This window comes from Quercus suber, unplaced genomic scaffold (genome assembly GCF_002906115.3).
Source record: "Quercus suber isolate HL8 unplaced genomic scaffold, Cork oak 2.0 scaffold_620, whole genome shotgun sequence".
Classification (NCBI taxonomy): Eukaryota; Viridiplantae; Streptophyta; class Magnoliopsida; order Fagales; family Fagaceae; genus Quercus; species Quercus suber.
In genome coordinates, this window is record NW_027070063.1 from 27962 (window position 1) to 51279 (window position 23318).

At 49.8% G+C, this 23318-nt stretch overlaps 3 protein-coding genes across 3 annotated transcripts; 2 read left to right on the forward strand and 1 right to left on the reverse strand.

Annotated features, from left to right (window-relative positions):
- The first annotated feature begins 2875 nt into the window (after positions 1-2875).
- Positions 2876-3352, forward strand: LOC112016022 (uncharacterized). The gene has a single exon (XM_024048500.2). It carries the CDS (start codon positions 2876-2878, stop codon positions 3350-3352), a length of 477 nt encoding a protein of 158 aa, XP_023904268.2.
- A 342-nt stretch (positions 3353-3694) lies between these two features.
- Positions 3695-6673, forward strand: LOC111989149 (uncharacterized). The gene is made up of 2 exons (XM_024048499.2): positions 3695-4286; positions 4380-6673. Exons 1-2 carry the CDS (start codon positions 3695-3697, stop codon positions 6671-6673), a joined length of 2886 nt encoding a protein of 961 aa, XP_023904267.2.
- Positions 6674-21354: 14681 nt separating this feature from the next.
- On the reverse strand, positions 21355-22212 carry LOC136064075 (uncharacterized). Its single transcript, XM_065765306.1, has one exon. The coding sequence runs from the start codon at positions 22210-22212 to the stop codon at positions 21355-21357; it is 858 nt and encodes a 285-aa protein (XP_065621378.1).
- Between the last annotated feature and the right edge of the window lie 1106 nt (positions 22213-23318).

Below are 23318 nucleotides of genomic sequence, written 5' to 3' on the forward strand. Positions count from 1 at the left end.
AACCAATGAACTTTAGTTTGAATGGCACCTTGTCCCTTTCCTCCCTTGTTAGAGAGCAAAGGTGGAAGGTAAGTTCATGGACTTAAAACAGTCCACTGGAATTGTGTGTAACTTACCAATAAGAATTTGGGAGTGCATACTATAAAATTGGCATTTTAAGCAGTTCTTTGTTGAAGTTTATACATTGTGATATAATTGTGCACTTGGTCCAGAATATATTGCTACAGCTTTGCTCTAGTCATTTGGCAAGCATGTAGTTCAATATTACCCCGGCTATTTTATGCCATTGCATAAAATATATATGTTCTTGTATGATTTTGCTTTTCTTATATCTTGTATATTTTGTAGAGTAGACCATGATTCAAGGGGTCGTGTGACATCTTAATTAATAAACTAAGTTTATTTTCATTTACAGAATAAAATAAGATGGAAAATGTCTATTTAATTTTCATTTTCATTTAGAATTGTAGAAGAAAGGGTTAAGGCACAGAGTTGGACCAGTTGGCTAGGGTATGAGGTTATAGATAAATAGATAGATAGATAGATATTTTAATGGTTATTTGTTAGAGAAAATATGTGGGGTTCCAGGGTTTTGACTGGTAAGAGGAAGAATCTGATGTATGATTATAAGTAGGATCTAAAAAAGATAAACTCTAGCTACCACTCTACATATTTAGGGCTCCAAGTTTGACTAATAAACTAAGGAAAAAGTTAACGAATGCCTTAAGGGTATTAGTTTAGAAAAAAAAAAAAAACTTTTTATGTGAAAAGAAAAAAAATAATTGATTTTTTTTTTTACAACTTTTTATATCTTCCATAAAAAGTGGTATCAAAACTTTCATAAAATGATTAATTTGCGAATGCCTATGTGTACTCTTTAATCTAAAAAACTAATGAGATAATAACTTATAAAAGACTAATTTGGACTTAAAAGTAATGAAAGCCCAAGATACTTGGGATCTCTTAAAAAATTCTAGATGCAAATATACTAACAAGATACCCTCAATTTGCAGTGTTGTTGAAATTACAAATTTCCCCATGAAGACAAAATTGGCCATAACTTTTTAAATGAAAATTCAAACTAAAATTGTTTTTAACCCTTAAGACATATAATTATACCTTTAAAACCACGACTTTAAATTAATGTTAAATCTTGTTGCACATTCCTTATTGCACACTTTTTATGCGCATTATTTGTTAAATCGTGTTTTCAAAACACAATTTCAATTATAATTATGAAAAATAGTGAAAACATGAGTTCACAATTTTAACTGAAATGAAAACATGATTCTAGTTGACGTGGTATTGTGTGCCTGCACACAGTGTACAATTATCAGCACCCTTAACTTAAATTAGATTTCACATGTTGGCCCCATAAAATATTGTCTTGTGTAGACGAATTTGTGAAGTATTAATAACAAACTAATCTTTCCTGGCTGCATCACTTGTCTAGTGCTTAGTGATAGGTTACTACTCTTGGTGCCTTATTTTGTGTTTAATATCTAACGGGCAAAACATTGAAAAAAAGGCAACTCAAACTAGATCGAGAATAGTAAGAAATCACCAATAATGATTTTTTTTTTGGTTGGACTGAACCAATAATGATGTTATATGTTAAACAATCATTGTTAAAAAATAAATTCGACACATTGACTACAGAAGGCAATAATTAAGAAGTACCAAATTACCAAAACATGAACAAATGACAAATTTCAAACTTCAAAAAGTTTTAACTTGTTTGCACACATATCAAATATGGGAAATAGAGAAAGAGTAAGTATAAAAATTATTCAAGAGTAAAGGAAAAAAAATATCAAGTAAAAAGGATAGGCAATAAATTGATAAACCAAAAGAGGATTTGACAATTTCACATTATGTATGCTTTGTTCTCTTAAGTTAAATTTCATCAAGTTTTCATTTGTATTTGCGGCAAAGTTATACTCGAAAGAACAAAATAGCTAGAGGAAAACAATTAAAATGAGCAAAATTTCCTGAATAGTATTTGTGGGGCCAGAAAATCGGGCAGCCTCGGCCCACTTCAATCCAGGCCCAGAGGCCTGCGCCGAGGATGCATGAGGGGTCCGAGGATGAAAGCGCGATGTCCGTCCCCCGAGGAACATATCTGAGGATGACCCCGTCCTCGGACATCCGAGACCTTGGAAGTACGCGGGCACCACTCCACCAAAGGGGGGTCTTCTTGAATATCCGAGGAGGGGAAGGGCAAGTGCCATGCGTCGGCGACGGGAGCACGGTGAAGGAGCAAGTCTTAGGCGAGCTGTCACCTCCACATTGAATGCTCTCAACTAACGTCCTGGCCTCATTAATGAGGACAGGACTCCTGAACAGTGCTTTCTAGGGTGCTGCAACCCACTGAAGGAATGGGGATGCGGCTGATGAGACAGGCTCTGAAGTGGTGACCTGACTGATCAACAAATGGAGGGTTAGGATCAGTTTAGAGAGGTATATAACGTAAGGAGTCTCTCCTGAAAGGGGAGACGATAAGGCGGCCATGCAGCGAGACATAGATGATCTGAAGAGAAAGTTGCATCATGCACAGCGAAAGCGATCCGAGCCCAGCCTTGATTTACCCTCTGACGACGAAAATGATGACAACTACAGGCAAAGGTCAATGACACCCCCGAGTGAAATTTTCTCCCACGGGGATGAGCGCTATCAGAGGCGTAGGTGTGGCAGCCCCACCCCTAGGGGCTTAGGAAGTGACGCCATGAGCAAGGCGCTGGACCGGCTCTCCAGGTCGCCCTTTACGCGTCGCATAGACGAGGCGGTGCTCCCTCGGAGGTTCCAGCAGCCAACCTTCACCATTTACAATGGCAAAACGGACCCCGTGGAGCATGTAAGCTAGTTCAATCAAAGGATGGCCGTTCACTCTAAAAACGAGGCGCTGATGTGCAAAGTCTTCCCGTCCAGCTTGGGGCCTGTGGCAATGAGGTGGTTCAACGACTTGAGGACGAACTCAGTAGACTCGTACAGACAGCTGACCCAGGCCTTTGGTTCCCGTTTTGTCACGAACAGCAAACCTCCTCGGCTCATGAGCGCGTTGCTGTCCCTGACCATGTGCGATGACGAGACCCTTAAGGCTTACTCGGACAAGTATTGGGAGATTTACAAGGAGTTGGATGGCAAGTACGATGATGTCGCCATCAACACGTTCAAGAACGGGCTCCTAATGGGGCACGGCCTGAGGAAGTCCCTAACTGGTAAGCCCGCCACCAGCGTGCGGCAGCTAATGGATCGGATCGACAAATACAAACGGGTAGAGGAAGACTTGCTACAAGGCAAGGGGAAGGAGAAAGCTATCCCTCAGGAGAAGAGGGATTCCAGGTCGGACTGATATAACAACGCCCGTCCAAGAAGAGATTTCATAGGGCAATCTGGGGCGACAAACGCCCAGGCTGTCTGCGCTGTGTTCCGAGAACCGGTGCACAGGGTGCTGGAAAAGATCAAGAATGAACCGTATTTCAGGTGGCCGAATAAGATGTCGGGGAACCCTGAGAAGCGTAACCAGGACTGCTACTGCTAATATCACTAGGACCACGGGCATGCTACGGAGGACTGCAGGAATCTCTGGAACTATCTGGATTAGTTAGTCCGGGAGGGGAGGCTGAAGCATCTCCTGCACCATTCCAGCAGCCAGCATGGCTAGACCTACCAGGAGCCACGGAGGGACACAGCCATGGGGCAGCCCGCTGGAACGATTAATGTGATCTTGGCTGCGCTAGGAAGAACAGGTATGCGCCCCTCGCGGGTGCTGTCCGTGGCCCAGGTGGCCAACGGGAAGTCCCAGTTAGAGCCAAAAAGGGCCAGAAGAGGCTGTCACCCGACCCTGACTTTTTCCGAGGAGGACAAGGACGGAACCACCCAACCCCACGACGACGCTTTGGTGATCGCCCTCAGGATTGGGGGCTATGACGTCAAAAGGGTGATGGTGGACGGTGGCATCGCGGCGGAGGTCATGTACCCCGACCTCTATAAGGGGTTGGGGCTAAAACCCGAGGACTTGTCTCCCTATAGCTCCCCCTTGATGAGCTTCGATGGGAAGCTAGTCATCCCGGAGGGCATAATCAGGTTGCCCATCCAGACTGGCCCGGAAGTAGTGGAGGTGGACTTTATAGTAGTGAACACGTACTCCCCCTACACAGCCATTGTGGGAAGGCCTTGGCTCCACACCTTAGGAGGTGTCGCCTCTTCCTTGCACCAGAAAGTGAAATTCCCGTCTGGAGACCGAATTCTCGAGATCCGAGGGTGCCAGTCAACGGCAAGGCGGTGTATGGTCACGGCCACCTCACGTCCGCAAGATACGGAGCCTTCGGCCACCATGGCCGAGAGCTTATAGTAGCTAACCACCTCGGTGACATTAGCTGACACGGCCGCCAAGGAAGCAAGGCTCGAAAACCTAGAGAAAGTGGTCATCGACGACGACCAGGAGAGGTTCTTTCAGGTCGGAACCCAACTGCCTCCCCGAGAGAAGGAGGAGTTGCTTAAGTTTCTCAAGAGTAACCTGGACGTGTTTGCATGGGACCCCTGCGATGCCTCAGGGATTGACCCATCCTTCATCTGTCACCACCTTAATGTCAACCCCTCGGTGATCCCCAGGAACCAACCACCCCGACGCCCGTCAAAGGAGCACGCGGAGGCAGTTAAGGAAGAGGTCAATAAACTCAAGCGCGCGGGCGCCATTAAAGAGGTATTCTACCCCGAGTGGTTAGCCAACACTGTGGTGGTCAAGAAGAAAAATGGGAAATGGAGGGTTTGCGTAGACTTCACGGACCTGAATAAGGCATGCCCAAAGGACCCCTTCCCAATGCCACGGATAGACCAGCTGGTGGATGCAATTGCGGGCCATCCTCGAATAAGCTTCCTAGACGCCTTTCAAGGCTATCACCAGATCCCATTAGCCTTGGAGGATCAGGAGAAGGCGGTTTTCGTGACGCCCATCAAAAACGACCACTACAAGGTGATGCCATTGGGCTTGAAGAACGCTGGATCTACTTATCAGAGGATGATGACAAGAATGTTCGAGTCGTTGTTGGGCAAGAACATTGAGATCTATGTTGACGATATGGTGGTGAAGAGCAGATTGGTGTCCGAGCACCTGTGGGACCTCGGCTGTATATTCGACATCCTCAGAAAGCACAGGCTACGACTAAATGCATCCAAGTGCTCGTTTGGCGTGGGATCGGGCAAGTTCCTGGGCTACATCATCACCCATCGGGGGATCGAGGTCGACCCTGACCAAATCAGAGCTATCCAAAACCTAAGGCCTCTGCAAAACCCCAAAGAGATCCAGAGGCTTGCTGGGATGATCGCGGCCCTGAATCGATTCATTTCCAGGTCGGCTGACCGATGCAGACCGTTTTACCTCCTGCTCAACAAGTGGAAGGGATTTGAGTGGTCCGAGGAATGCGCCACGGCCTTCCAACAGCTCAAAGATTACCTGGCCTGGCCACCCATCATGTCTAAACTAGAGGCCGACGAGGTCCTATACTCATACATTGCTGTGGTACACCACGCTGTGAGCCTGGTGCTGATACGAGATGACGGTGGCGTCCAAAAACCGGTCTACTACGTTAGCAAGTCATTGTACGAAGCCGAGGTCAAGTACTTACCCTTGGAGAAAGCCATACTTGCCGTGGTCCATGCCATGCGAAAGCTGCCTCATTACTTCCAGGCCCACATGGTGGTCGTCTTAACCCAACTACCCTTGAAGTCCGTACTTCGGGCTGCCGACTACACGAGAAGAATCGCAAAGTGGAATACCATCCTGGGGGCCTTCGACGTTAAATACATGCCTCGGACTGCCATAAAGGGCCAGGTTCTAGCAAACTTGACGGCGGAGTTCGCCGAGCTGACTATAGAAGTGGGAACCGAGGGAAGGATCGCCGATGAGAGGCTAGTGGGAGCGGTCTCTGTCCCGAGGCCACCGTGCTGGAAAGTATATGTTGATGACGCAGCAAACCAAAGAGGGTCGGGAGTAGGACTAGTCTTAGTGTCCCCTGAAGATCATGTCATAGAGAAATCCCTGAGGCTCGGATTCCCGGCCATAAACAACGAGGCCGAGTACGAGGCATTATTGCAAGGTATGGCCATGGTACAGAAGATGGGAGGAAAGTCAGTGGAGATGTTCTCAGACTCAAGACTGGTAGTAGGACAGGTAATGGGAGAAATGGAGGCCCGAGATCCAAGAATGCAAGAATACCTAAGCCAAGTCAAGCGCTTGCAATCGAATTTCGACCCTTTCAGTTTACCTCATATCCCCAGGGGTAGGAACAGCCATGCCGATTCATTAGCCACGCTCGCAACTTCCTCGGCAGATGGTCTACCTTGGACCATACTTGGGGAGCACCTGGAGAGGGTGAGCGAGGTGACGAAGGAAGCGATCCCCATCCTTAGGGTCGGAGTGGGTCCCAGCTGGATGGACCCCATTGTGAGATTCCTCAAAGATGATATCCTGCCCCAAGACAAGTCAGAGGCTGAGAAAGTACGAAGAAAAGCTCCTCAGTTCTGGTTGTCCGAGGATCACAAACTATATAGGCGCTCCTACTCGGGGCCATACCTGCTATGCATCCACCCCGAAGCAGTAGAATTACTGCTCGAAGAGCTGCATGAGGGAATCTGCGGGAGCCACACAGGAGGGAGATCCTTGTCTCACTGAGCCGTCACACAGGGATACTGGTGGCCGGGGATGCAGCAAGAGGCCCAAGATTATGTCAAGAAGTGTGACCAGTGCCAAAGGTTCGCCCCGAATATCCATCAGCCAGGAGGAGTCCTTAATCCCTTGTCCAGTCCGTGGCCGTTCGCCCAATGGGGCTTGGACATTGTAGGACCATTCCCCAGAGCGCCAGGGAATAAGAAGTATCTGTTGGTGGCCACGGACTACTTTACAAAGTGGGTTGAGGTCGAGCCACTGGCCAACATCAAGGACATAGACGCAAAGAAATTCCTTTGGAGGAACATTGTGACACGATTCGGGGTCCCCCACACCCTTGTCTCGAATAATGGACTCCAATTCGATAGCAAGGCCTTCAGGAGGTACTGTCATGAGCTTGGTATCACAAATAGATACTCAACGCCCGCCTACCCTCAGGGAAACGGGCAAGCCGAGGCTGTCAACAAGGTCATTGTCAGCGGGCTTAAGAAGAGACTGGACGACGCCAAAGGGAGATGGGTAGAGGAGCTGCCCCACGTTCTCTGGACATACCGGACCACGCCCCGGCGGTCAACAGGGAAAACACCCTTCGCCTTAACTTATGGTGCCGAGGCGGTGATCCCCCTGGAAACAAGCTTCCCGACGCTAAGGACGAGCTCTTTCACCTCAGGTAGCAATGATGAACTGTTGGGGAGGAGCCTGGACCTGGTAGAAGAACGAGGGGAACGAGCGATGATCCAGCTGGCCTATTACTAACAAAAGCTCAAGCAGGGGTATGATACCAATGTGAGGCTCAGACAACTAACACCGGGGGACCTGGTGTTGAGAAAAATCGTAGGGGCTGCTAAGAACCCTTCTTGGGGAAAGCTGGGACCCAACTGAGAGGGGCCCTACCGAATTACGTCAGTAGCGGGGATAGGTGCATACTACTTAGAAGATCTAGACTAAAAACCTGTACCCCGTTCGTGGAATGTAAATAACCTGAAAATGTATTATTATTAATGAAGGAGCCTTTTTGGATTCAAATGCTTACCCTATTATGACTATGTGTCTCGCGTTCTGATGACAAGACTAAGTGTTAGACAGAACCAAGGCATTGTATGGTCCTCGGACTCAATCCTATGGGGAAACTAACTACTTCAAGGAATCCTAAGTGCTAGACAGAACCAAGGCATTGCATGGTTCTCGGACTCAATCCTACGGGAAAACTAACTACTTCAAGGAATCCTAAGTGCTAGACAGAACCAAGGCATTGCATGGTCCTTGGACTCAATCCTATGGGGAAACTAACTACTTCAAGGAATCCTAAGTGTTAGACAGAACCAAGGCATTGCATGGTCCTCGGACTCAAGCCTATTGGGAAACTAACTACTTCAAAATATCCTAAGTGTTAGACAGAACCAAGGCATTGTATGGTCCTCGGACTCAAGCCTATGGGGAAACTAACTACTTCAAATCGAAACCCTACCTAGCCCTTGAGACATAAGGGGACTGACCACGCATACATTCCTTCCCATTATCATTGTTCCTGACGTAATTGGCCGGGATACAGTTCAAGTTAAATTCATGCAAATAAAAAGAAAAGAGAGGAAGCAGATAGCATGCAAACAAATAAACAACCCAAAATAGATAAGAAGGGAAATTAAACTCCCATTACAATAATGTGTCCATAGAAGTTGCGTGGCAAAAGCCACATTACATAAAAAAAAGGGGAAGGAAGAACAACAAAATAAAATAAAATAAAATAAAATGAAGTAAAAAAAAAAAAGCATGGGAAAGGATCAAATAAACAGTAAAGGCAGGTCGGGCCGAGATGCCAAGGGATCTGCTCCTTCTGCTCAGGCTGGGCAGGGGCAACCTCTGGGTCCTCTGAGCCCTAGCCTAAGGGGACGGCCTGCAGAGGTACGGCGGGAATGGTTGCTTCCTCGGTGGTGGGGATTTGAGCGTCGGAAGGAACCTCCGCTACCTCTTGGGGCGCCTCCTCGCTCGGATCTTCCCTTAGTTCAGCAGCCCCTACCTCCTTAACAACCTCCCCAGCCTCAGCGCCATTAGGGGCGGCCTCGCAGATAGCAGGGGGGTAGTATACGCTCTCCGCCTTCCACAGGTCGGACGAGGCCTCCACCCCAGTTTGTTTGAGGGCCTCAGCCCAGACCTGGGAGCAGTAGCGCCTACATACTCCCAGAACTTGAGCTTTATAAAGAGCCTCTATCTCAGCCACCCCTTCAGCATAGGCTGCAGTCTCTGCCTCCTCCTTGGCAGCTAGGGCCTCCTCCTTGCCAAAATCCGCCTCAACCTTAGCCCGTTGAGCCTCGCCTTTGGCCCACTCTGCCTCCCTCTGGGCCGCCTCGGCTGTAGTCACCTTAGCCTGTAGATCCGCGATCAGATCCCTTGCGATCTGCAGCTGCTCTTTTGCCTCGCCCAGGTGCCTTGTCTACTCCTTGGCCTGGTTCTAGGCACCCTCAAGACCAGACTCTGCGCTGTCGCGAGCCCTGGTCATCGCCTTCAAGTCCTCTCTAGCCTTGGCGAGGTCAGCCTCGGAGTTCTTCAGGGTCCGGGTAGCCTGAAGGCGCCTATCACGCTCCTGGTCGAGGGCCTTCCCTTGGTCGTTGGCCGCTCCCTCCAACCTATAGATAGCCTGGACAGCTTGCCAGAGTAACCAATGCACTATAAGCCCAACTCAAAAAAGAAAAAAGAAAGAGGAGAAAAGGAAAAGAAAGGGTGGAGAGTCGAAATTATAGTTCTTACCATCCCCATATATCGCTTAAGGCTGAGGAAGACCTGCTTGCTCCTCAAAGAGTTCAGCTCGGCCATGTCTGTCGGGAGTAGCAGGCACCTCTCCAGCGCGTCGGTCACATGCGCACCTTCGCCCTCATTGAAGTCTCTGAGGGAGGCGTTATCCCTCAAGGGCTCCCCATGGAGCATCGGGGCTGGGAGCCAGGCCTGAGCCTCGGACGAGGTGTTGACGACCTGCCTGTCCTGGCTCTTGCCGCCTATCTTAATCTGCTTGGATGGCCGCAGAGTGTTGGCCTCCTCCTACGAGGACACTGGCTTATCCTCCATAAGCCTTTTGCCCTTATCCTTCTTTTTCTTGGGGTCGGCAGGCACGGACCCAGAAGGCAGGTTCGTCTGGGAAGGAGGAGGAGGAGGAGGGGGAAGCTTCTGCTGGGCGGAAGTCGACCTAGTCTTGGGAGGAGGGCGAAACTTTTGTTGGGACTTCCCCGGTTGGCGTTCGATCAGGTCCAGCAGGCTGGTGTGGGGTTTCCTTTTGTAACCCATTGTTGGCCGAGGAGGGGCTTCTGAAGCAAGGAGGTCTGCTTCAGACAAACGAGGGTCGCCCAAGTCCCCGGGAGGGTCCTCGGACAGATCGAGCTGGTTGAAAACCTCAATGGCTTCCTCTTCCCGCTCTGGATCCTCCTCGGCAGCCTCGGCGAATACGTGGGAGGAAGAGGGGACGGCTAGAGTGACAGCTTCTGGATTGGAGGGCTCCTCGGGGAATAGAAATCCGTCCTCGGTTACAGTAATTTTCTGAAGCCGAGGATCGTTCGCTCGGATCACGTGCTTCGGAACTGGAAACAATTTCTGGAGAGGAGTATACCCCAAGATTTTGTGGGCGGCTCTAACTTGGTGGTCATCCTCGTTTATAAAGATTGATGCCCTCAGTATCTTCTGCAAATCCTCCCGGTTGACCAGGTGGAAATGGCGCTCAAAGGCGTGCGGGTCTGCAGGGAGAAAACACCACCACATTAGTAAAAAAAAAGAAGAAGGAAAAAGACGAGAACTTGAAACCCCTCCTACTCCCACTGCCCTACCTGGTATTCCCTCCGTTGTTGGGCAGTGAAGGCCATCGTGCCACTCCCCGGACACGATGAGGAAATCCTCGTTCAGCCCTTTGCTAGACTCAGGGAGGCACTGGATGGGCCGTACCCTGTCATCTCTTGTCTTCAGGTAATAGGACTTGCCCTTAAGGAGCTGAAGGTTGTAGCACCAGTTCACGTCATGGTGGGTCAACCTTAGCCCCATCTTCTCGTTCAGGGCGTCTACACAGCCCAAAATCCTAAAGACGTTTATTGTACACTGGGTGGGGGCCAACCGGAAGTGCGTGAGGTAGCCCCTCATCACCGGCCCCATGGGGATCCTCATCCCCCCTTCGACGAAGGCGACAATGGGAATTACCACTTCGCCCTCCTGTCTTTGTAAGAGCCAATCCCCATCCTCACAGTATCTCAGACCTATATTGCTAGGAATCTCATAGTCGGCGATGAATTTCTCCATTTCCTTCTCAGTGTAGACGTATTTCTTAAACCTATCCATCCCAATTGACGCCTAAAGGAACTAAGAAAGAATAAGTGAAGGAGAAGAAGGGGTAAAGAGGAAGAGAGCTCAGAGAGGGATAGAGCGACTTACTGGAAAGAGGAGGAGCTCCTCGGACAGGCTTTTTGTGCTGGTGATGTAAGTGAGAGTGTGGTTGAACTCAGGAAGGACGCACGAGAAATCTTGACTGCAAATAAGAAACAGGAAGAAGCAGTTTGAATGGGTATTTATACCCCAAATCGAAGAGCCACGCGAGTTTTTCCGCCCATAAATGCGAGACAAACCTCTACTGTTGGATTTGTAACGCCTCGTTAGACGTGGGGAGCACGGAGCCGCCTGAATTTAATGAGGGGCACGTTACGCGCTCTGAAACGTCAGCAACGCGCCTTGGGCAGATGGATAGACCCCAGGGCTGACGGGGTGTAAGGCTCGAGTAAGCACGGAGTCGGCCCGAGGATGTCAAAACCCTTCTCCTCGCTCGAGGATGCGTGCATAAAGGTTTTGAGGGGCTATTGTAGGGCTAGAAAATCAGGCAGCCTCGGCCCACTTCAATCCAGGCCCAGAGGCCCGCGCCGAGGATGCATGATGGGTCCGAGGATGAAAGCGCAATGTCCGCCCCTCGAGGAACATATCCGAGGATGACCCCGTCCTCGGACATCTGAGACCTCGGAAGTACGCAGGCACCACTCCACCAAAGGGGGGTCTTCTTGAATATCCGAGGAGGGGAAGGGCAAGTGCTGACGGGAGCACGGTGAAGGAGCAAGTCTTAGGCGAGCTGTCACCTCCACATTGAATGCTCTCAACTAACGTCTTGGCCGCATTAATGATGACAGGACTCCTGAACAGTGTTGTCTTGGGTGCTGCAACCCACCGGAGGAATGGGGATGCAGCTGATGGGATAGGCTCTGAAGTGGTGACCTGATTGATCAACAAATGGAGGGTTAGGATCAGTTTAGAGAGGTATATAACGTAAGGAGTCTCTCCTGAAAGGGGAGACAAAAAAGATCTGCATTAAGGAGGACTGTAGCGACTTGTGTTCTCTAGACCTTTGTAATCAATCTTAAAAGAAAGAAGAAGAAGGCCAATCCTCGGAGGACACGTCCGAGGAGCATCATTGTGCACCCTAATTCCTGTTTAAGTTGATAGACCTTCATGCAACCATGCAAGGCAGTTGTATCCCTTACTAGGGCCTAGTTCTTGAGCCCACTCTCTACAAATTCATTGAAGGGCAAGCTGGGCTTGGGTTCACTCTCTCTGCCTGAAGAAGTGTCCCAAATCTGGTCCCTACAGTATTTTTTAAAGAAAATTTTAGGAGAATAGCATGTGACTGAAGTTATTTAGTTATGTAGATTCTTTTTGGAACTCGAGTTTGACAAATTCAAGTTTTAATCCAAAATTGAGTTTAGCAAAACTCAAATTTCAATTTGTTATACAACGTCAGTTTGCCATGCAACCTAAACTAATTGAAACTCAAGTTTGATAAACTCGATTTTGGGTTGGAACTCGAGTTTGACAAACTCGAGTTCCAGAAAGAGTCTACGTAACTAAATAACTTCGCTCTCATGTTATCCACCTAAAATTTTCCTTAAAAAGTACTATTTAGAAAATTTTTTCCCATAACGCGTCTATAATCTACACACTTGTTTACAATATATGTTTCAAACATTGCTCCTTACACAATTAAAATGAAAAGGTACAAAGCATCAACACATCTGATTTTGATTTATATCTTTATCATTAATAAAAGTTTTAAAAGGTAAAACATATTTACATGATTGCATGGTAGCGGCAGTGCGAGTGCGACAACAATAGTTCCCAATATGACATGCGTCTCAAATGGGGAATTTTCAGGTTCTAACTAACGACTTTAGCAGAATTGCAAATTGAAAGAAATGAGGTTTTATTTTAAAGCTATATATGTTCAATTTTTTGTTCATTTTATGGATTTTGGGCTAACTAAATTTTTTTTTTGGACCAAACAACAAACTCCTTGATCAAAATTATATCATTCATTCTTAATGCATTCGGTCTTTGAGTAAATTATTTTACACAATTTTTATTTGTTTTATTGTTCTTGTTCATAATATCTATTTGTGTTCTTTATGATTAGATATGTTTGTGCTCATATTTACATAATCACAAAAATAAGTTAATTTTCTATGATATATCCAACATAAATAGAGAAAGATTTGAGAATGAAAACTATGAAACAAACTGTAGGGATCGGATTTGGGACACTTCTTCAGGCAGAGAGAGTGGACCCAAGCTCAGCTTGCCCTTCAATGAATTTCTAGAGAGTGGGCTCAAGAACTAGGCTCTAGTAAGGGATACAACTGCCTTGCATGGTTGCATGAAGGTTTATCAACTTAAACAGGAATTAGGGTGCACAATGATGCTCCTCGGACGTGTCCTTCGAGGATTGGCCTTTTTCTTATTTCTTTTAAAATTGATTACAAAGGTCTAGAGAACACAAGTCGCTATAGTCCTCCTTAATGCGGATCTTTTTCGTCCCCCCTTTCAGGAGAGACTCCTTACGTTATATACCTCTCTAAATTGATCCTAACCCTCAATTTGTTGATTAGTCAGGTCACCACTTCAGAGCTCGTCCCATCAGCCGCATCCCCATTCCTCTAGTGGGTTGCAGCACCCAAGACGGCACTGTTCAGGAGTCTTGTCCTCATTAATGTGGCCAGGACGTTAGTTGAGAGCATTAAATGTGGAGGTGACAGCTCGCCTAAGATTGGCTCCTTCACCGTGCTCCCGTCGCTGACGCGTGGCATTTGCTCTTCCCCTCCTCGGATATTCAAGAAGACCTCCCTTTGGTGGAGTGGTGCCCGCGTACTTCTGAGGTCTCGGATGTCCGAGGACGGGGTCATCCTCGGATATGTTCCTCGGGGGGCGGACATCGCGCTTTCATCCTCGGACCCCTTATGCATCCTCGGCGCGGGCCTCTAGGCCTGGATTGAAGTGGGCCGAGGCTACCTGATTTTCTGGCCCCATAATAGCCCCTCAAAACCTTTATGCACGCATCCTCGGGCGGGGGGAAGGGTTTTGACATCCTCGGGCCTACTCCGTGCTTAGTCGAGCGTTACACCCTGTCAGCCCTGGGGTCTATCCATCTGCCCAAGGCGCGTTGCTGATGTTTCGGAGCGCGTAACGTGCCTCTCATTAAATTCAGGTGGCTCTGTGCTCCCCACGTCTAACGAGGCGTTACAAATCCAACGGTGGAGGTTTGTCTCGCATTTATGGGTGGGAAAACTCGCGTGGCTCTTCAATTTGGGGTATAAATACCCATTCGAACTGCTTCTTCCTGTTTCTTATTTGCAGTCAAGATTTCTTGTGCATCTTTCCTGAGTTCAACCACACTCTCACTTACATCTCTAGCACAAAAAGCCTATCTGAGGAGCTCCTCCTCTTTTCAGTAAGTCGCTCTATCCCTCTCTGAGCTCTCTTCCTCTTTACCCCTTCTTCTCCTTCGTCTGTTCTTTCCTAGTTCCTTTAGGCGTCAATTGGGATGAGTAGGTTTAAGAAATACGTCTACACTGAGGAGGAGATGGAGAAATTCATCGTCGACTATGAGATTCCTAGCAATGTAGGTCTGAGATACTGTGAGGATGGGGATTGGCTCTTACAAAGATAGGAGGGCGAAGTGGTAATTCCTATTGTCGCCTTCCTCGAAGGGGGGATGAGGATCCCCATGGGGCCGGTGATGAGGGGCTACCTCACGCACTTCCGGTTGGCCCCTACCCAGTGTGCAATAAACGTCTTTAGGATTTTGGGCTGTGTGGATGCCCTGAACGAGAAGATGGGGCTAAGGTTGACCCACCATGACGTGAACTGGTGCTACAACCTTCAGCTCCTTAAGGGCAAGTCCTATTACCTGAAGACGAGGGATGACAGGGTACGGCTCATCCAGTGCCTCCCTAAGTCCAGCAAGGGGCTGAACGAGGATTTCCTCATCGTGTCCGGGGAGTGGCACGATGGCCTTCACTGCTCAACAACGGAGGGAATACCAGGTGGGGCAGTGAGAGTAGGAGGGGTTTCAAGTTCTCGTCTTTTTCCTTCTTTTTTTTTTTTTTTACTAATGTGGTGGTGTTTTTTCCCTGCAGACCCGCACACCTTTGAGCGCCATTTTCACTTGGTCAACCGGGAGGATTTGCAGAAGGTACTGAGGGCATCAGTCTTTATAAACGAGGACGACCACCAAGTTAGAGCCGCCCACAAAATTTTGGGGTATACTCTTGTCCAGAAATCGTTTCCGGTTCCGAAGCACGTGATCTGAGCGAACGATCCTCGGCTTCAGAAAATTACTGTAACCGAGGACGGATTTCTGTTCCCCGAGGAGCCCTCCGATCCAGAAGTTGTCACTCTAGTCGTTCCCTCTTCCTCTCACGTATTTGCCGAGGCTGCCGAGGAGGATCCAGAGCAGGAAGAGGAAGCGTTTGACGTTTTCAACTAGCTTGATCTGTCCAAGGACTCTCCTAGGGACTTGGGCGACCCTCGTTTGTTCGAAGCAGACCTCCTTGCTTTAGAAGCCCCTCCTCGGCCAATAATGGGTTACTAGAGGAAACCCCACACCAGCCTGCTGGACCTGATCAAAGGCCAGCCGGGGAAGTCCCAACAGAAGCTTCCCCTTCCTCCTCCCAAGACTAGGTCGACTTCCGCCCAGCAGAAGCTTCCCCCTCCTCCTCCTCCTCTTTCCCAGACGAACCTACCTTCTGGGTCCGTGCCTGCGGACCCTAAGAAGAAGAAGGATAAGGGCAAAAGGCTTATGGAGGATAAGCCAGTGTCCTCGCAGGAGGAGGACAACACTCTGCGGCCGTCCAAGCAGATTAAGATAGGCGGCGAGAGCCAGGACAGGCAGGTCGTCAACACCTTGTCCGAGGCTCAGGCTTGGCTCCCAGCCTCAATGCTCCATGGGGAGCCTTTGAGGGATGACGCCTCCCTTAGAGACTTCAATGAGGGTGAAGGTGCGCATGTGGCCGACGCGCAGGAGAGGTGCCTGCTGCTCCCGGCAGACATGGCCGAGCTGAACTCTTTGAGGAGCAAGCAGGTCTTCCTCAGCCTTAAGTGATATATGGGGATGGTAAGAACTATAATTTCGACTCCCTCCCTTTCTTTTCCTTTTTTCTTCTTTCTTTTTTCTTTTTTGAGTTGGGCTTATAGTGCATTGGTTACTCTGGCAGGTTGTCCAGGCTATCTATAGGTTGGAGGGGGCGGCTAACGACCAGGGGAAGGCCCTCGACCAGGAGCGTGATAGGCGCCTTCAGGCTACTCGAACCCTGAAGAACTTCGAGGCTGGCCTTGCCATGGCCAGAGAGGACTTGAAGGCGATGACTAGGGCTCGAGACAGCGCAGAGTCTGGTCTTGAGGGTGCCCAGAACCAGGCCAAGGAGCAGACAAGGCGCCTGGGCGAGGCGGAGGAGCAGCTGCAGATCGCGAGGGATCCGATCGCGGATTTACAGGCTAAGGTGACTGCGGCCGAGGCGGCCCAGAGGGAGGCAGAGTGGGCCAAAGGCGAGGCTCAACGGGCTAAGGTCGAGGCGGATTTTGGCAAGGAGGAGGCGCTGGCTGCTAAGGAGGAGGCCGAGACTGCAGCCTATGCTGAGGGGGTGGCTGAGATAGAGGTTCTTTATAAAGCTCAAGTTCTGGGGGTATGTAGGCGCTACTGCTCCCAGGTTTGGGCTGAGGCCCTCAAACAAGCTGGGGTAGAGGCCTCGTCCGACCTGTGGAAGGCGGAGAGCGTATACTGCCCCCATGCTATCTGCAAAACCGCCCCTGATGGCGCCGAGGCTGGGGAGGTTGTTGAGGAGGTAGGGGCTGCTGAGCTAAAGGAAGATCCGAGCGAGGAGGCGCCCCAAGAGGTAGTGGAGGTTCCTTCCAACGCTCAAATCCCCACCACCGAGGAAGCAGCCATTCCCGCCATACCTCTGCAGGCCGTCCCCTTAGGCCAAGGCTCAGAGGACCCAGAGGTTGCCCCTGCCCAACCTGAGCAGAAGGAGTAGATCCCTTGGCATCTCGGCCTGACCTGCCTTTACTGTTTATTTGATCCTTTCCTATGCTTTTTTTTTTACTTCATTTTATTTTATTTTATTTTGTTGTTCTTCCTTCCCTTTTTTTTTTTTTTTTATGTAATGTGGCTTTTGCCACGCAACTTCTATGGACACATTATTGTAATGGGAGTTTAATTTCCCTTCATATCTATTTTGGGTTGTTTATTTGTTTGCATGCTATCTACTTCCTCTCTTTTCTTTTTATTTGCATGAATTTAACTTGAATTGTATCCCGGCCAATTACGTCAGTAACAATGATAATGGGAAAGAATGTATGCGTGGGTAGTCCCCTTATGTCTCAAGGGCTAGGTAGGGTTTCGATTTGAAGTAGTTAGTTTCCCCATAGGCTTGAGTCTGAGGACCATACAATGCCTTGGTTCTGTCTAACACTTAGGATATTTTGAAGTAGTTAGTTTCCCAATAGGCTTGAGTCCGAGGACCATGCAATACCTTGGTTCTGTCTAACACTTTGGATATTTTGAAGTAGTTAGTTTCCCCATAGGATTGAGTCTGAGGACCATGCAATGCCTTGGTTCTGTCTAACACTTAGGATTCCTTGAAGTAGTTAGTTTCCCCATAGGATTGAGTCCGAGGATCATGCAATGCCTTGGTTCTGTCTAGCACTTAGGATTCCTTGAAGTAGTTAGTTTCCCCATAGGATTGAGTCCGAGGACTATGCAATGCCTTGGTTCTGTCTAACACTTAGGATATTTTGAAGTAGTTAGTTTCCCCATAGGATTGAGTCCGAGGACCATGCAATGCCTTGGTTCTGTCTAGCACTTAGGATTCCTTGAAGTAGTTAGTTTCCCCATAGGATTGAGTTCGAGGACCATGCAATGCCTTGGTTCTGTCTAACACTTAGGATATTTTGAAGTAGTTAGTTTCCCAATAGGCTTGAGTCCGAGGACCATGCAATGCCTTGGTTCTGTCTAACATTTAGTCTTGTCGTCAGAACGCGAGACACATAGTCATAATAGGGTAAACATTTGAATCCAAAAAGGCTCCTTCATTAATAATAATACATTTTCAGGTTATTTACATTCTACGGACGGGGTACAGGTTTTTTGTTTAGATCTTCTAAGTAGTATGCACCTATCCCCGCTACTGACGTAATTCGGTAGGGCCCCTCCCAGTTGGGTCCCAGCTTTCCCCAAGAAGGGTTCTTAGCAGCCCCTACGATTTTTCTCAGCACCAGGTCCCCCGGTGTTAGTGGTCTGAGCCTCACATTGGTATCATACCCCTGCTTGAGCTTTTGTTGGTAATAGGCCAGCTGGATCATCGCTCGTTCCCCTCGTTCTTCTACCAGGTCCAGGCTCCTCCCTAGCAGTTCATCATTGCTGCTTGGGGTGAAAGAGCTCGTCCTTAGCGTCGGGAAGCTTGTTTCCAGGGGGATCACCGCCTCGGCACCATAAGTTAAGGCGAAGGGTGTTTTCCCCGTTGATCGCCGGGGCGTGGTCCGGTATGTCTAGAGAACGTGGGGCAACTCTTCTACCCATCTCCCTTTGGCGTCGTCTAGTCTCTTCTTAAGCCCGCTGACGATGACCTTGTTAACGGCCTCGGCTTGCCCGTTTCCCTAAGGGTAGGCGGGCGTTGAGTATCTATTTGTGATACCAAGCTCATGACAGTACCTCCTGAAGGCCTAGCTATCGAATTGGAGTCCATTATCCGAGACAAGGGTGTGGGGGACCTCGAATCGTGTCACAATGTTCCTCAAAAGGAATTTCTTTGCGTCTACATCCCTGATGTTGGCCAGTGGCTCGGCCTCGACCCACTTTGTAAAGTAGTCCGTGGCCACCAACAGATACTTCTTATTCCCTGGCGCTCTGGGGAATGGTCCTACAATGTCCAAGCCCCATTGGACGAACGGCCACGGACTGGACAAGGGATTAAGGACTCTTCCTGGCTGATGGATATTCGGGGCGAACCTTTGGCACTGGTTACACTTCTTGACATAATCCTGGGCCTCTTGCTGCATCCCCGGCCACCAGTATCCCTGTGTGACGGATCGGTGAAACAAGGATCTCCCTCCTGTGTGGCTCCCGCAAATTCCCTCATGCAGCTCTTCGAGCAGTAATTCTGCTGCTTCGGGGTGGACGCATAGCAGGTATGGCCCCGAGTAGGAGCGCCTGTATAGTTTGTGATCTTGGGACAACCAGAACCGAGGAGCTTTTCTTCGTACTTTCTCAGCCTTTGACTTGTCTTGGGGCAGGATATCATCTTTGAGGAATCTCACAATGGGGTCCATCCAGCTGGGACCCACTCTGACCCTAAGGATAGGGATCGCTTCCTTCGTCACCTCGCTCACCCTTTCCAGGTGCTCTGCAAGTTTGGTCCGAGGTAGACTGTCTGCCGAGGAAGTTACGAGCGTGGCTAATGAATCGGCATGGCTGTTCCCACCCCTGGGGATATGAGACAGATTGAAAGGGTCGAAATTCGATTGCAAGCGCTTGACTTGGCTTAGGTATTCTTGCATTCTCGGATCTCGGGCCTCCATTTCTCCCGTTACTTGTCATACTACCAGTCTCGAGTCTGAAAACATCTCCACTGACTTTCCTCCCATCTTTTGTACCATGGCCATACCTTGCAATAATGCCTCGTACTCGGCCTTGTTGTTTGTGGCCGGGAGTCCGAGCCTCAGGAATTTCTCTATGACATGATCTTCAGGGGACACTAAGACTAGTCCTACTCCCGACTCTCTTTGGTTTGCCGCACCATCAACATATACTTTCCAGCACGGTGGCCTCGGGATAAAGACCACTCCCACTGGCCTCTCATCCGCAATCCTTCCCTCGGTTCCCACTTCTATAGTCGGCTCGGCGAACTTCGCCGTCAAGTCTGCTAGAACTTGGCCCTTTATGGCAGTCCGAGGCATGTATTTAACGGCGAAGGCCCCCAGGATGGTATTCCACTATGCGATTCTTCCCGTGTAGTCGGCGGCCCGAAGTACGGACTTCAAGGGTAGTTGGGTTAAGACGATCACCGTGTGGGCCTGGAAGTAATGAGGCAGCTTTCGCGTGGCATGGACCACGGCACGTATGGCTTTCTCCAAGGGTAAGTACTTGACCTCGGCTTCGTGCAATGACTTGCTAACGTAGTAGACCGGTTTTTGGACGCCACCGTCATCTCGTATCAGCATCAGGCTCAAAGCGTGGTGCACCACAGCAATGTATGCGTATAGGACCTCGTCGGCCTTTGGTTTAGACATGATGGGAGGTCGGGCCAGGTAATCTTTGAGCTATTGGAAGGCCGTGGCGCATTGCTCGGACCACTCAAATCCCTTCCACTTGTTGAGCAGGAGGTAGAACGGTCTGCATCAGTTAGTCGACCTGGAAATGAATCGATTCAGGGCCGCGATCATCCCAGCAAGCCTCTGGATCTCTTTGGGGTTTTGCGGAGGCCTTAGGTTTTGAATAGCTCTGATTTGGTTGGGGTCGTCCTCGATCCCCCGGTGGGTGATGATGTAGCCCAGGAACTTGCCCGATCCCACGCTAAACGAGCACTTAGATGCATTTAGTCGCAGCCTGTGCTTTCTGAGGACGTCGAATATACAGCCGAGGTCCCGCAGGTGCTCGGACACCAATCTGCTCTTCACCACAATATCGTCAACATAGATCTCAATGTTCTTGCCCAACAACGGCTCGAACATTCTTGTCATCATCTTTTGATAAGTAGATCCAGCGTTCTTCAAGCTGAATGACATCACCTTGTAGTGGTAGTTTCCGATGGGCGTCACGAAGGCCGTCTTCTCCTGATCCTCCAAGGCTAATGGGATCTGGTGATAGCCTTGAAAGGCGTTTAGGAAGCTCATCCGAGGATGGCCCGCGGTTGTATCCACCAGCTGGTCTATCCGTGGCATTGGGAAGGGGTCTTTTGGGCATGCCTTATTCAGGTCCGTGAAGTCTACGCAAACCCTCAATTTCCCACTTTTCTTCTTGACCACCACAGTGTTGGCTAATCACTCGGGGTAGAATACCTCTTTAATGGCGCCCGCGCGCTGAGTTTATTGACCTCTTCCTTAACTGCCACGACGTGCTCCTTTGACGGGCGTCGGGGTGGTTGCTTCCTAGGGATCACCGAGGGGTTGACGTTAAGGCAGTGACAGATGAAGGATGGGTCAATCCTTGGGGCATCGCAGGGGTCCCATGCAAACACGTCTAGGTTACTCTTGAGAAACTTAAGCAACTCCTCCTTCTCTCGGGGAGGCAGTTGGGTTCCGACCTGAAAGAACCTCTCTTGGTTGTCGTCGATGACCACTTTCTCTAGGTTTTCGAGCCTTGCTTCCTCGGTGGCTGTGTCAGCTGGTGTCACTGAGGTGGTTAGTTGCTATAAGCTCTCGGCCATGGTGGCCGAGGGCTCCGTATCTTGCGGACGTGAGGTGGCCATGACCATACACTGCCTTGCCGTTGACCGGCACCCTCGGATCTCAAGGATTCGGTCTCCAGACTGGAATTTCACTTTCTGGTGCAAGGAAGAGGCTATACCTCCTAAGGTGTGGAGCCAAGGCCTTCCCACAATGGCTGTGTAGGGGGAGTACATGTTCACCACTATAAAGTCCACCTCCACTACTTCCGGGCCAGTCTGGATGGGCAGGTTGATCATGCCCTCCGGGATGACTAGCTTTCCATCGAAGCTGATGAAGGGGGAGCTATAGGGCGACAAGTCCTCGGGTTTTAGCCCTAGCCCCTTATAGAGGTCGGGGTACATGACCTCCGCCATGCTACCACAGTCCACCATCACCCTTTTGACGTCATAGCCCCCAATCCTGACGGTGATCACCAAAGCGTCGTCGTGGGGTTGGGTGGTTCCATCCTTGTCCTCCTCGGAAAAAGTTAGGGTCGGGTGACAGCCTCTTCTGGCCCTCTTTGGCTCTGACTGGGACTCCCCGTTGGCCACTTGGGCCACGGAAAGCACCCGCGAGGGGCGCATGCCTGTTCTTCCTGGCGCAGCCAAGATCACATTAATCGTTCCAGCGGGCTGCCCCATGGCTGTGTCCCTCCGTGGCTCTTGGTAGGTCTGGCCATGCTGGCTGCTGGAATGGTGCAGTAGATGCTTAAGCCTCGCCTCCCGGACTAACTGATCCAGATAGTTCCAGAAATTCTTGCAGTCCTCTGTAGCATGCTTGTGGTCCTGGTGATATTGGCAGTAGCGGTCCTGGTTACGCTTCTTAGGGTTCCCTGACATCTTATTCAGCCACCTGAAATACGGTTCGTTCTTGATCTTTTCCAGCACTTTGTGCACCGGTTCTCGGAACACAGCGCCGATAGCGTGGGCGTTTGTCGCCCCAAATTGCCCTATGAAATCTCTTCTTGGACGGGCGTTGTTATATCAGTCCGACCTGGAATCCCTCTTCTCCTGAGGGATAGCTTTCTCCTTCCCCTTGCCTTGTAGCAAGTCTTCCTCCACCCGTTTGTATTTGTTGATCCGGTCCATTAGCTGCCGCACGCTGGTGGCGGGCTTACCAGTTAGGGACTTCCTCAGGCCGTGCCCCATGAGGAGCCCGTTCTTGAACGTGTTGATGGCGACATCATCGTACTTGCCGTCCAACTCGTTGTAAATCTCCCAATACTTGTCTGAGTAAGCCTTAAGGGTCTGGTCATCGCCCATGGTCAGGGACAGCAATGCACTTATGGGCCGAGGAGGTCTGCTGTTCGTGACAAAACGGAACCAAAGGCCTGGGTCAGCTGTCTGTACGAGTCTACTGAGTTCGTTCTCAAGCCGTTGAACCACCTCATTGCCACAGGCCCCAAGCTGGGCGGGAAGACTTTGCACATCAGCGCCTTGTTTTTAGAGTGAACGGCCATCCTCTGATTGAACTGGCTTACATGCTCCACGGGGTTCGTTTTGCCATTGTAAACGGTGAAGGTTGGCTGCTGGAACCTCCGAGGGAGCATCGCCTCGTCTATGCGACGCGTAAAGGGCGACCTAGAGAGCCGGTCCAGTGCCTTGCTCATGGCGTCACTTTCTAAGCCCCTAGGGGTGGGGCTGCCACGCCTACGCCTCTGATAGCGCTCATCCCCGTGGGAGAAAACTTCACTCGGGGGTGTCGTCGACCTTTGCCTGTAGTAGTCATCATTTTCGTCGCCAGAGGGTAAGTCAAGGCCGGGCTCGGATCGCTTTCGCTGTGCATGGTGCAACTTTCTCTTCAGATCATCTATCTCTCGCTGTATGGCCGCCTTATCGTCCTGCCTCTGAGAGGTGTGACTCTTATCCCCTCGCGGTCTCGCGGCTGGGTCGTTATCGCCTCCCTAGGGCGCGTGGCCACTTCTATGCGTGTGGCTTCTGCTAGT